This window comes from Thamnophis elegans, chromosome 14, assembly GCF_009769535.1.
Source record: "Thamnophis elegans isolate rThaEle1 chromosome 14, rThaEle1.pri, whole genome shotgun sequence".
In the NCBI taxonomy this organism is placed as follows: Eukaryota; Metazoa; Chordata; class Lepidosauria; order Squamata; family Colubridae; genus Thamnophis; species Thamnophis elegans.
The window spans coordinates 17261773-17276179 of record NC_045554.1 but is presented as its reverse complement, the minus strand read 5'-3'; the positions used below and the strand labels follow the sequence as shown (position 1 = coordinate 17276179).

At 42.3% G+C, this 14407-nt stretch overlaps 1 protein-coding gene across 1 annotated transcript in view; it reads right to left on the bottom strand.

The window, feature by feature from the left end:
• Positions 1-14407, bottom strand: part of ABAT (4-aminobutyrate aminotransferase) — a 67929-nt gene that overhangs the window by 27806 nt on the left and 25716 nt on the right. The window contains exons 2-5 of the mRNA XM_032230876.1: positions 12076-12209; positions 4135-4232; positions 2229-2258; positions 1097-1214 (exon numbers count right to left, since the gene is read on the bottom strand). Of these exons, the coding sequence (XP_032086767.1) occupies positions 1097-1214; positions 2229-2258; positions 4135-4232; positions 12076-12145 (316 nt within the window). The 5' untranslated portion in view covers positions 12146-12209. The remainder of the gene's footprint in view (positions 1-1096; positions 1215-2228; positions 2259-4134; positions 4233-12075; positions 12210-14407) is intronic.

The window sequence follows — 14407 nt, the reverse complement described above, 5'->3', positions numbered from 1 at the left end:
AGAGCCCAGCCCTTCCATCCTCCCCCAAGTGGAGAGCCAGCTGTCTTCAGGGCCTGAGCTGAGTGAGGGGGAGGAAGAGATGGGGCCCATCCCAGATGCACGTATGCACAGAGAGGAGAGGAAAACAAAGGAAATCAATAAGCCGGCTCTCAGGGAAAGGCAGACGTGGATATTAGCCAGCTGGGAAATAAATAGTAGAGGTTTGGGAGTGGCCAGTTGTCACAGTCAACTGTTCACTTTTAGGATACAGCAAGCAATTAGGATTTCTTGGCTCTGTCTGTTGGGACTAATTACATTTGATTTTTTTCTTTATCCATGTAAAAAGACTTCCTATCCTGTTTGAAAAGGGGTTTGTTTGTACTCGCGAGCAAGCGGCTTATCATTACTTGGTAAGGCTGAGTCAGAACAAAAGCTACCTAAAATTGAAGACTTGCTGGTTAAAAACCTGGTAGATTCAAAATACTCCCATTTAGTTTCACCTGAGTTGCCTCCTTTTTCCAGAAGCTCAGATGAAGCTTTTTCCCTTAGATTAGGGGTCAGCTCTGGAGCCGCATATGGCTCTTTCATCCCTCTGCTGCAGCTCCCTCTCGCTCAAAATAGGCATCATAATCACCAATGTGCGACACCTGCCAGCATGAGATTTATTGAACTTTTCGACACTCCCCCTCCCCCTATGGTCGGTAGGCCAACCATGGATAAATCCAAGAAAAGAACTTTCAGGAAAAAATTAAGTTTAATTCAACTACATATGCTAGTTTTGTGACCGCTGAGGAAATAGTCAGGCATGGGAAGGGTTTTGTGACTTCCAGTGTTTTCTTTTCTGTGGGAAATGGGTCCAAATGGCTCTTTGAGTGTTTAAGGTTACTGACCCTGGCGTTAGAACAAGACTCTCCAAACCAGGTGACTCTTTCAGTGCCATTCACACAACGAATGTCAAGGACTATCTGTACCCTTTTTCCTGCCTGTACTCCCAATTTGACATACGGAACTTTGGTGTGGCTCTTGATGCTGAAAAGGAGCGTTTTGGGTGCTTGGCTGCCCACTGTTGCTCCAACCGAGATAGGAAATTCTTGCAAAGACTCCAAAAAATTCTTACCAATTGGGATGGATGAAATCTGAGAGTAGAGATCCAACATCCGGTTCCCATCAGCATCCACAAGATAATTTCCTCGGCTTTCTTCGTAGTTGCAGAAAAAGTGGACTGCCTCTGCATTCTGAGAAAAACAGATGAAACAAGCTGAGATTTCCTGGTGTGATGCCAAAGTTGAGAATCAAGCAAAATAAGCCACAATTTAGGCTGGATAGGAAGGAGAATAGGAAACTCTGGTTGGTTTCCCATTTCTGTAAATCGTTTTTCTCTAAACATGCTTATCTTGGAAAGACAAGGGAATTCTGATAGTTTTGGCATTTGGGGACTAAAAAGGGGGAAAAGTTTAGGATGACAACTACAGTTGTACAATTCTGCTTTTCTTTTTTTCAGGTTCTCTCGGAGGTTTTATTGCTTAGTTTCTATCTTTGTTTTTGTTTGTTTTGTACATTTTATTATAGTGAAAAATTATATAGTGAAGGTAAGGGGATTCTAGGATTGTCTTATTGTTATGTGAGTCCCGTTTACTGAATTTTCAAACGGAAATGAATTTGAAAAGATCAGTAATGCAGTAAAGTGTCCATTTTACAGAAGTGGCTAGCTGAGGCTAAATGCAATGAGCAATTGTGCGAGACCATCCACTGCATTTTTCATTGAGCTCGCTGAGCCAAGGAATGCATTGGGCATGTGTGTTTCTGTTCCCCGCCCCTTGTCTTGCATCTGTTTGTGTTGGGGTGCACCAGGAAACAGGGCAGGCTTCATTCATTCATTTTCTGGGCCATGTGACCAAGGATCAGAGCAGTGGCCAATATTCCAAATCTATGCCCAAGTGCCCTTCCCATCAGGAAGCATTGGGGAATTTTGGCAGGATTATTTATTAATTTTTAGGTATTTATTTATTTAATTTCACCCACACATCCTCTCATTTTTTTTCCTGCAGCACCCAGTTATATCCAGATTATTTTTCTGCCACCAACAAATATGCTCCTATTCTGTTTAGCTTCATGGCCTTGCTGATTACAAAACAGGCATACGTATGTCGCTTAGCAACCTGCCATTCATACAATTTTGTGATTCAGCAGCCAATATTTGAAGGGTAGAAGATCTGGGATGTTTTTCAAGTGGAATCTGGAGAAATTACCTGAATCCCATTCAACTGTTTCATTAGTTCCTGAAAGAAGAAGAAGAATGAATATTATTATACAGATTGACCAATTGAAAAACCAGGAGATGAAACGTTCCTGTACAACCTATTCAACTTTTTTTGGTTTCTCTTTTTTATTTTTTATTTTACTTCATTCAACCCTAGGAAGTACAAAGGGCATCTAAATGTCATGATTTAACCAGAGAGCCAGTCCGGCCCAGGGGTTAAGGCCAGGGGTGGGATTCAGACGGTTTGGACCTGTTTGAGTGAACAGGATGTTAATTTTAATCTGGCCGCCGAACTGGTAGTTGCAAGGACTGGCTGGCCCTGCCCACCCCACCCCTTCCCTCCCAGGAGTCTCCATGTGGCCCGTTTTGGATACGAGGTAAGTGCAGGACCCACACGGAGGCTCTTGGAGGGCGAAAAAGGGCTTACTGGAAGTACCGGAAGTCTGAAAAGGCACCGTTTTCGTCCTCCTGGAGCCTCCAGAGCCTGGGCTGAATGAAAACTCCCTCCCTCTGCCATGGTGCAGGATGCTGACTAGGCCATAACACCCCCCCCCCCCATGGCCACACCCACCCAGCAACCGGGCAGAGAACCGGTTGCTAAAAATTTTCAATCCCACCCCTGGTTAAGGCACTAGGCTAGAAAACAGGAGATGGTGAGTTCAACATCTACCTTTAGCCATGAAAGCCGGCTGGATGATTTTGGGCCAGTCACTTTCTCTCAGCCCAACCCACCTCACAAGGTTGTGGGGAGAATAGGAGAAGGAAGGTGGGTTGGATACATTTGCTCCCTTGGGTTATTTTAAAAAATACAAGATAAATAATAAATCTAAAGCATAACAAATAACAGAGCTGGAAGGGACCTTGGATGTCTTCTAGTCAAGCCCCCTGTTCAAGCAGGAGACCCTACACCATTTCAGTCAAATGGCTGTCCAGTCTCTTCTTGAAAGTCTCCAGTGATGGAGCACCTATAACTTCTGAAGGCAAAATCCATTTTATCCCAAATCCATAAGCACTAGAAGTATTTTTTAAAATAGGAATGTGTATTAGATCTTCGCTCCCTTGAGTTATTTATAAAATAATAAAGGCAGGATATAAATAAAATCATAAAATAATAAACTAAAGTACACTAAATAAAAAAAATAAAAAAATAAAAAATAATAAAATAAATAAAATATAAAATAAAGTAATAAAATATAATATAAAATATAAAATAAAATAAAATAAATAAATAAAATAAATAAAATAAATAAAATAAATAAAATAAAATAAATAAAATAAATAAATAAAATAAATAAAATAAATAAAATAAATAAAATAAATAAAATAAATAAAATAAATAAAATAATAAATAAAATAATAAATAAAATGAAATAAGGATTATAATGATAAAACAGTATTCCAGAGTTTGCATTCATCTCCATGCAATGGGAATTAAAGTCCAAGTAGACTGATTGGAAAATTGGACTTTTTTTAAACAGAAAAAAATAAAATGACTTTTAGATTTGATGATTAGAAAAAAATTGTAGAGAATAGAAAACAAGGAAAGCAGTGATATTAATTTAGCATAAGAGTTTCATGTAAATTTATACTTGTTTCTGCTGTAAACGAAAGTAGGAAATAGTTCATACTTGTTTTTCTTTCATTTTCTGTCTGCACTTCTGGCTTAGCTTTTCTCTCTTTTTTATTTTAATTATTAGTTTGTCTTTTTCTTTCCTTATTTGAAAATCTAATAAAGTTATTTTAAAAAAAGGAATTAAAATCCAACCACTAAGTCAAGGAAGGACTTTTAAGGTATGTTTAATCTCTTGTGTCCCCCACCCCCCGTCCCAAATATTTGGAGATAATGATAGTGGAGTTGAGGAGTATTAAGGATGGGAGTCCTCATCTTGACTTACCCTGGATCTCGGCCCAGGGACTTCAGTCTTCATCAGTGGTCCATCATAGTCAAATTCCATGTCTATTTTAGCTGCCACTTGGCTAATTCCTCGGAATCCTGAAAAGAAACAAACAAAAATAATTTAAAAAGTGACTCTAGGACAGTGATGGTGGACCTTTTCGGTACCGAGTTCCCAAACCAGAATGTGCACACATGTGCGTGCTTGTGCATGCGCTGGACCACTGGAAACTTAAAGACCAGCTGGTCTTTGCCTAGTTTGGGGCCATTTTTCGGGCTGTTTTCAGTCTGTTTTTTGGGCTGTTTTCAGGCGAATTTTCAGTTCGAGAACAGTCTGAAAACAGCCTGGAAACTAGCTTGAAAACAGCGAAATGTGTGCAAAGCAAACCGGTAGTAAAACCGGGAGCAACCCACCTCTGTGTTAGGGGTGTCTTACCCCCACAGTATTTTTTCCAGAGAGTAAGTTATCTGTGTACCAAGTTTGGTTGAAATTGCTTGAGCCGTTCCAGAGTTATGCTGGAACACACAAACATGTTCACACACAGCCATTTTTATAGGTAGATAGGTGATAGAGATAGATAGATAGATAGATAGATAGATAGATAGATAGATAGATAGATAGATAGATAGATATAGATATAGCTAGAGAGATAGCTAGAGATAGCAATAGTTAGCAATAGTTAGACTTATATACCGCTTCATAGGGCTTTCAGCCCTCTCTAAGCGGTTTACAGAGTCAGCATATTGCCCCCAACAACAATCCGGGTCCTCATTTTACCCACCTCCGAAGGATGGAAGGCTGAGTCAACCTTGAGCCTGGTGGGATTTGAACAGCTGAACTGCTGAACTGCAGTCAGCTGAAGTAGCCTGCAGTGCTGCATTTAACCACTGCGCCACCTTGGATAGATAGATAGATAGATATAGAGAGCTAGAGAAATACCTAGAGAGAAAGAAAGAGAGCTAGAGAGCGAGGTATGTATGTATGTATGTATGTATGTATGTATGTATGTATGTATGTATGTATGTATTTGTGTTGCATTTGTGCTGATAAATAAATGAAGTGAGACTAGTATAGATCTATTTCAAGCTATTTAGCTCTAATCAGCTAGCGATGCCCTTACTGGGATTTGAACCTGGGCTGTTTTTACATATTAGGCAGTTGTATTAGCCTCTACGCCAGCAGATGAGAGCTAAATAGCTTGAAATTGATCTATACTAGTCTCCTTTTATTTATTTATCAACACAAATGCAACACAAAAATGATTTTCTGCCTAGAAGGCTCCTAGGGTGGAGCTGAAAGGCAAAAGGGAAGCAGTATGCTCCCTCCCATATTTGGGCATACCAGGTGTTTTCACATACACACACTTGTGTGTGTGTGTGTGTGCGCATGTGTGTGTGTGTTTGTGTATGTGTATGTATGTATATGTATGTATGTATGTATGTATGTATACATAGATAGATAGATAGACAGATAGAGCTAGAGCTAGATATATGTATGTATGTATGTATGTGTGTGTGTGTGTGTGTGTGTGTGTATGTATGTATGGGGAGAGAGAGAGAGAGAGAGAGAGAGAGAGAGAGAGAGAGAGAGAGATAGATAGACAGACAGACAGACAGACACACAATTCTTTTGGATACATTTTATGTTTATCAAATTGAATGCCCTTAAAGTAAAAGAAGGAAGAGACCAAATGCCCCCTTGGTCCCCCCAGAAAAATAAGGAAGAGGAGAAAATTTGTGGGCTTTTCCAGGAAATTGCATCATCAGCCAAATGTGCTCGGTCATTTGAACAGCTAGAAGAGCAGCCACTGGGCAGGAATCTTCTCAGCAAGTAAACAACTCTTAACACGCAGCCTGGGAACGGGAGCTTTATTTATAAAATGCTTCCAGGGTTTCAGTCATATGTGATTGAGGGCAAACAAGATGCAGGAGGCTCCCACCCACTCAGAGGTATGCTTTCCCTACCACGGGGATACAGATGCCAAAATAATAATGATGATTATCTAAACTGCAACGAACCGTAAGCATCCATGGGAACCAAATCGGGGCTGCTTGCGCAATGCTGCACGCATTCCTTGGGTGCAAGGCAGGACAGCTACAGGAGCTGAAGAGAAGCTCCCAAATCCTTCAGATGTGCAATGAAGGCCAAGGGGAAGAGTAAACTGGGGCTGGATCTCCTTGAAGGATTTTCAAACGCGAAGGATCTGGGGCAGGAGGGACCATGTTTCGAGGCAACTATTCTGGGGAGTCACCTCAAAGTGGTTATGTCTTCAGTAGCTTCCGCTAAAATGATCAGAGCAGGGCTCAGAAAGTTTGCTTGAAGCCCCCTAAAAGAGGTAGACAGAGGATGCGCAGAAGGCATATTTAATCACCAACATTTTTTAAAATTATAAGCGGCCTAGAGCAGTGATGATGGCAAACCTGTTCTTCACCAAGTGCGCAAACTGGAACATGTGTGCATGTGCGCACCGGAGAGCAAGAAACCTGAAGACCCGATGGCCGGTGCACGCATGCCTGTTTTGGGGGCTGTTTTCAGGCCAAAAATGGCCCGGACAACGGCCCAGAAAACAGCCTGTATTTTGGGCGTTTTTGGGGCCATTTTCTGGCGCTCCAGTGCCCACAAAGACCAGCTGGCTAGCGTGCATGTGCGCGCCAGAAGTCAGAAGAGCATCTGGTGATGGCGCATGTGCCCACAGAGAGGGCTTTGAGTGGCTCCCCTGGCACCCGTCCCATAGGTTTGCCATCAGGGGCCTAGAGTCATTGATTGAGGTGGGCGGCTAAACTGAAGATGGATGGATGGATAATAGACAGACAGACAGATAGATAATCTTCCCAAAGCACCAGAAGGCAAGACTAGAAACAATGGATGGAAACTAATCAAGGAGAGAAGCAATCTGGAATTCAGGAGGATTTCCCAACAGTGAGGACAATCAACCAATGGAACAGTTTGTGCCTCCAGAAGTTGTGGATGCTCCATCACTGGAGACTTTTAAGAAGAGACTGGACAGCCACTTGTCTGAAATGGTATTGGGTCTCCTGCTTGAGCAGAGGGTTGGACTAGAAGACCTCCAAGGTCCCACCCAACTCTGTTATTCTGTTTTTTTTTTAATTTATCTCACCTGGAATCTCCCAAAATGTTATTGGTGCCTATAATTTATTTTACTCCTGCATTTGAATCATGTTGATGCCAGATGGTTTTATTGCTGATTGTGTCAGCTAATTGCTCTGGTTCTACCACAAAACCGCGGACAACAAAATCGCGGTCGACGAAAGCGCGTATGTGACGTCATCACAGCGCGACGAAAAAGATCGAAAAAGATCGAAAAATGTAAAAATAAAGCTAAAACCTTCCCCTAACCCCCCCAAACCTAACCCTAAACCTAACCCTAAACCTAACCCTTAACGTAACGAAAAACCTAACGCTAACCCTTAACCTAACGCTAAACGTAATGCTAACGCTCTAACCCTAACCCTAACCCTTAACCTAACCCTAACCCTTAACCTAACCCTTACCTTTATGTGAATCGGCTTGCTGTAATTTAATTTTTATTTCAATTTTTCGATCTTTTTCGTCGCGTTGTGATGACGTCACATACGCGATTTCGTCGACCGCGCTTTTGTGGAACGCGCTTTTGACGGGTCACGAATTGCTCTTATAGAAAATTTTGTCCAGGGCTCCTTTCAGCGGTACAAAAATAAATTAAGCTGATTTATCTTCATTTCGTTCTGGGGATCTGAAGGACTGGGAGTGCTCCATGGACTTCCATATTTATAGCTACTGCTAATGCTTTTGAGGGCCACATATGATATTTTTTCTTCATAGCCCAAGCATTGCAACATCAAAGGGTTTTAATTTCATGTTGACCTCAATCCTCTGCCAAGATAGCTACTCATATATGCAGAGAACCGAAGTCTGGCTGAACAGGCCAGGTGCCCCACTGTGATTTAGAGTCTAAGGCCATGTTTCTCAAGTTTTAAGATGTGTGAACTTCAACTTCTAGAATTCCCTAGCCAGCATTTGTTGAAGTTCACACATTTCAAAGTTGCTAAGGTTGAGAAACACTAGTCTACAATAACGGAGTAAACAACTCTAGCTCTAAATCAACTCCTGATGCTCTCTTCTTCAGAGCTGAAGAAGCTTCTTGGATGAGAAGCGAAACATCTTCAAGGGGAAAAAAACGAAGTCCAGTTGCTTTTGAAAAAAGGCACAGTTGGATCATTGAATAGAAAATAATAATAATCGTCCAATCCTTTCATTCATGCAGGGTTTCTTCTAATAGCTTTCTACTTTGATTAATCCCAAGGTCTTTCCCACAGTGCAGTTTAGAAAATAAGTGTGCTAGGCTATGAAAACTGTAAAAAGCTATTTTATGTATATATTATTTATATGTATATATACACAAGTCAGGAAACAATGGATGGAAACTAAGGGTGGGTTGCTGCCGGCATTACTGCGTTCGGTGCATGTGCAAGTTTGCATGCACACCTGCTTTGCTCACACGTGTGCATAATTGCCCATAAATAGGTTTACACATGCGCAGAACATTAAAAAATGGAAAAAATGCCACGCTGACCAAGGAACTGGTTGAAAGGCATGGCAGGCCTGGGTCGCTGCTGGTTCTTGCGACCCAGGCTGGCAAATCACTACCGGTTCAGCAGAACCGGTCCGAACTAGTAGGAATCCAACACTGATGGAAACTACCGTATTTTTCAGAGTATAAGATGCACCAAGATTTTGAAGAGGCAAAAAAAAAGTTTTTGCACTCTACAGACCTCCCCAAAACGGCGCATTTTTCATGAAAACAGGCCTATTTTTTGTCAAAAAAGGGAATGCATAGCCTTTAGGCGGCTTATAGAGTGCTCCTGGGGGCTGGGGGCGGGGCAAAAACAAGCAAAAGCCCCAGGAGCAATCTGGAAGCCTCCTACAGTAAGGTGACCAGACATCCCGCTTTTGGCGGGACAGTCCCGATTTTTAACAATTTGTCCTGCATCCCGCGGCGTTTTAAAAAAGTCCCGATTTTTGTATAAATAACCGAGTTGCATAGAGGTCACACACCTTGTTGGAATGGCAGCCTAAGTAAGGATGAGGCCCAGAAGCACGGCTAATCTGAAGCATCGGGCAGGAAAGGGCAAGACTGTTAGCTGTGAAAGAGGGCCAGGGAGGGAGGGAGAGATGGGGATGAATGGTCATACGCAATTTGCACCGAGTGGCGCTCACCCAGGGTACTTTAGTAGGAGCTGGGTTTTCCCCCACCTTTCAGTTGTATTAAAATAATAATCCTGGGAGACTTTTGAGGGGTTTGCAAAACGGATAGCAATTTGCTAGGAAGAGGGGGAAAAATCCATCCCAGATGGCCCGACAAGCAGAAGGCTGGTTCACTTGCAAGCCACGATCATTTTGCACCTGGGAGGAAGTGCTTGCTTGGCTTACGTGCCGCCGGCAAAGGGTGGGTGGGTTCCGTGGGCGGAGAATGGCCAAGCGAGCAGCCAGGTGTGCGGGATGTCGGCCGCGTGCCTCTAATATCCTAGGCCGGTCACACACAGGTGCGAGGAGCACAAGTGTGGTGCAAGGAGCACAAGTGTGACACGATTGCCGGATGTGCCGGGCGGAGTGAAAAAGGTGTGCGTGGGAGCGGCTGCTTTGCCTAACTCGCTTGTTAAGGAGTAGACTTGGATCGTCTGGGACTCTGCCAAGTTCAAGCTTTGGTTGGGGCTTTTATCAGGTTAGAACCTTGTCGAAGTGGTGGGGGGTGAAAAGTGGGTGGGTGGAAGGAAGGAGGGGAGACTGGTTTGCTACCGCCTTGCAGTAGGCTATGAATTAGGGTGCAGTACTGCAGACCACTTCAGCTGACTGTTATCTGCAGTTCAGCGGTTCAAATCTCACCGGCTCAAGGTTGACTCAGCCTTCCATCCTTCCGAGGTGGATGAAATGAGGATCCAGACTGTGGGGGCGATATGCTGACTCTGTAAACCGTTTAGAGAGGGCTGAAAGCCCTATGAAGCGGTATATAAGTCTAACTTCTATTGCTATTGCTATTAGCCAAGATAGGACTTAGTTGGTTTTCACATTTTCTTGCGGCGCCCTTTTAACCGCAATATAGTCTGACTTTTTATACTTTCTTTTCCAAGGTTCCTGTAAAAAAAAAAACCCAACTTAAAATGTAGGGGGTTGTGTAGGTAAAAACCTAAGGGCATCTGTTGTGCTAAAGCCGAGGACCGTAGGCGTATTTGGGTGTGGTGTGTATGGACCATGGACCATATAGACCAAATTTTTAATCAAGAACCCCCCCCCCCCCGGTCAATGGTGTTCCGCTTTACCAATGTTAAAATCTGGTCACCTTATCCTAAAGGCTATGCACGGCCATTTTGGTGAAGGGGACAAGGTTTTAGGAGGCCAAAAAATGCTATATTTAGTGTATAAAATGCACCCAAATTTTCACCCTCTTTTCTGAGGGAAAAAGGTGCATCTTATACACTGAAAAATATGGTAATCAAGGAGAATCAAAGAGAAACTTCCTAACAGTGAGAACAATTAACCCGTGGAACAGCTTACCTTCAGAAGCTTGGAGTGTTTTGTCACTGGAGGTTTTTAAGCAAAGACTGGACAGTCACTTGTCTGAAATGGTATAGATCTCCTGCTTCAGCAGGGGGTGGAGTAGAAGACCTCCAAGGTCCCTTCCAGCTCTATTTTAATTGAATATTCTGTGTCCTTTTTTTTTGATGTACATATTAAAATATCTTGTTTGAGTTTATTTTGTCAGCGTGCACACATTGTGACTATTTTGAGACAACCCAGGAGCAAAATACAGTAAACAGGTTTGTCTTTCAAACAGTGGTTTATATACAAGGAATATATACATACATGTACAGGGGAAAGTCAGGCAATCATCAACTATAGCACGGAAGCACACGAGAGAGACCATCAAACCTCTCTTATAATACAGTCTCTTAAAGTGGTCAAATAACCCTGCTGACTCATTACTACCATTGCATCATCATTACAGCAGCTGGCCAGCTATTAAATCATTAAATCATCATTGGCTTGACATATTTTATTTCTGTAAAAACATTTTGTTTTTGTAGTTTTATATTTTAACTTTTTTTGAATAAAAAATAAACATCTAGCTATCATCTACCGATATAAATAGATATAGATATAGAATATATGGATATATAGGTAATTCTTGACTTACAACAATTCATTTAGTGACTGCTTAAAGTGACAATGGCACTGAAAAAATGACTTTTGATCATTTTTCACACTTACGACCGTTGCAGCATCCCCATAGTCATGTGATCAAAATCCAGGTGCTTAGCAACTCATATTTATGATGGTTGCAGTTTCCTGGGGTCATGTGATCCTCTTTTGCAAGTTTCTAACAAGGAAAGTTAAGTGGGCAAGCCAGATACACTTAACAACCCTGTTACTAACAACTGCAGTGATTCACTTAACAACTATGGCAAGTAAGGTTGTAAAATAGGGCACAACACACTCAATAACTGTCTCAGTTAAGAGCGGACATTTTGGGCCCGTAAGTTGAGGACAACCTGTACAGATACTGTATAAGGTAAAGGTTCCCCTTGCACATAAGTGCTAGTCTTTCTCGACTCTAGGGGGTGGTGCTCGTCTCTGTTTCAAAGACGAAGAGCCAGCGCTGTCCGAAGACGTCTCTGTGGTCATGTGGCTGGCATGGCTAAACACCAAAGGCGCATGGAACGCTGTTCCTATTTTTTCTATTTGCATTTTTACATGCTTTCGAACTGTTAGGTTGGCAGAAGCTGGGACAAGTAATGGGAGCTCACTCTGTTACGTGGCGGTAGGGATTCGAACTGCCGACCTTTCTCATCTTTCTGATCGACAAGCTCAGCGTCTTAGCCACTGAGCCACCGCGTCCGTAGATACTGTATATAGATACATAAACTCTTTTTCTGTCCCACTCACCTCCTGCAAATATCCTGGAAGTCTGTTGCAGTGCCCATGCTGTGTGCCGATTGAGCAGCATCAGGGCCATTGTATTCAATGGGATTTTTCTTCAGTCACAAAATGAATTTTTCTTTCCGCCTCCAGCTAATGACCTGGAAAGAGAAATAGACAAAACTCAATACTTTTACCATGGAAGACCAGCAAAACAGGACTCCTCTTAAAAAACACACCAGGAAGCCTCTAGATCTCAAGAGCCTGGTTTGCAAAACCAACGAATCAGCAAATGGAGCATTTGTGGCCAAATCCCTCTCAGGTTGCAATTTCCGAAGCTTCAGCTGGCTACTGAAATGTTTCTGGCTTTGGCCAAAGCTTGAACTATCAATTAACCAAACCAGAAGGTTAATGTATAATAACATAATGTACCACACCTAGAGTACTGCATCCAGTTTTGGTCACCATACTATAAAAAAGATGTGGAGACTCTAGAAAGAGGGCAGAGAAGAGTAACAAAAGTGATTAGGGGACTGGAGGCTGAAACATATGGAGAATGGTTGCAGGAACTGGGGATGTCTAGTCTAGGGAAGAGAAGGACCAGGGGAGGCAGGATATATATTTTTATAGAAATCAGTGGTGTAAAGTTATTTATTTTTTCATTTTCATAACATATAATCACATGTATACTATTACATAGCCAGCATCGTATTGTATTATTAAATGTTTACATCAATTCATCTTAAATGAAGATGAACTCCCATCAACTCCCAAAAAACAATTATTGGCTCTTATTGGAGAAACAATTTCTCCATACACCATATTTGTACCTTATCCATCACTTTCTTCTCCCTCTTTCCTCCCCCCCATCTCCTTTCTTCCCTCTGTCCTTCTTCCCTTCTCTACTTCCCCTTCTCCTCTCTCCCCTTTCCACTCCTCCTCTTCCCCCCCCTCCTTGCCCTTTCTCCTCTCTCTTTCTTCTTCCCTCTCTCTCCTCTGTTTCCTACTCTTAATCTCATTTACTTTACAAAGAAAAAAGAAAGAAATCAGGGATGGTATTCAGCCAGTTCAGATCGGTTTGGGAGAACTGGTAGTGGGAACCTGTGGGGGGGCCTGCCCATGTGTCCCAACACTATGCCATCCTATTTAGCCCTGTTTTCTAAGCCTTGTGCATGTGTGCAAGCCACATGTGCGCAAAATGCATGCACGGAATGCTGCGCATGTGTGTGGAAGGCGCATGCTCACAGTTTCGGTGCGCAGCACACCAGTGGTAAAATTATGTGAAACCCATTTCTGATAGAAATGGCTAGTGTATATTATTATGGGAAAACAAAAAGTTGTGGTTTGATGATAATGCTTTTTTTAACACTGCAACAGAGGGAGTCGGAAGTCAACATTTATTTTTCTTTTTTTCCTTTTCCCCAGTTTCTCCTCACTTTTCTCTCCCCTCCCCCCGCTGTGTCTTCCTGTTTACTTTTGTATATTATCTTATAACCTAATAAAGATGTGAAACATGGAAATATGGTTTTCGAAACTAACTCTCATCCAGCTGAATGAGCATGAAAATGTTCAGCACAGCAAGGCCGTTTATCTCCTTTTGACTTGTTCTCCATATCGCAGGGGGCCCAGGCAAGAAACAGTGGGTGGAAGATAACAGAATAATAAGATCATTAAAGAAAGATCCAATCAGAAGGAAGGAAAATATTTTCTGACTGTGAGAACAATTAATCAATGGAGCAGCTTGCCTCCCGGAGTTGTGGGTGCTCCATCACTGGAGGTTTTCAAGAAAGGCTGAACAACTGTTTGTGTCAGTTGCTTGCTTGTGCGGCAACAGCCTGCCATGAACTGTGGAGAGGATTGAAGGGGGAAGGCTTGGGGAAATGAAAGTAAATGCTATGTTTCCTGAGATGATGCCTCAAGGTCACCTAGCTGGGAGAAGGAGGGGAGCTGCACATGAAATTGTGCTTGGACTGACCATTATGAAAACATTTTGCCTGAGCCTGATTGGTGATATTGGGGTGGGCAATGAGAGGCAGTGAAGGGAGAGAAAAGTAGAACTTTGGGATTTTGGCACGCAAAGTGGTATAGCAGAAAAGTATACATATATAGTCACTGTGCTTTTAAACACCCCCCCCCCCAACCTAATTTTGGTCAAACTGTAGACTGTTCCCAGCTATTCTCATCATTATCTTTATATAGATCATTATCTTTATATAGTTGTACATCCTTTCTGCCCCCAGTTTGTGATTCTGTCTTGTTATCACAATAGTTTCCCATTGTAGGTATATTTCATGTTCCCTCTCCATTTTTCTATGCCTTGGATTAGATTATCCTTAATTATCTCTAGATGACAATCTTC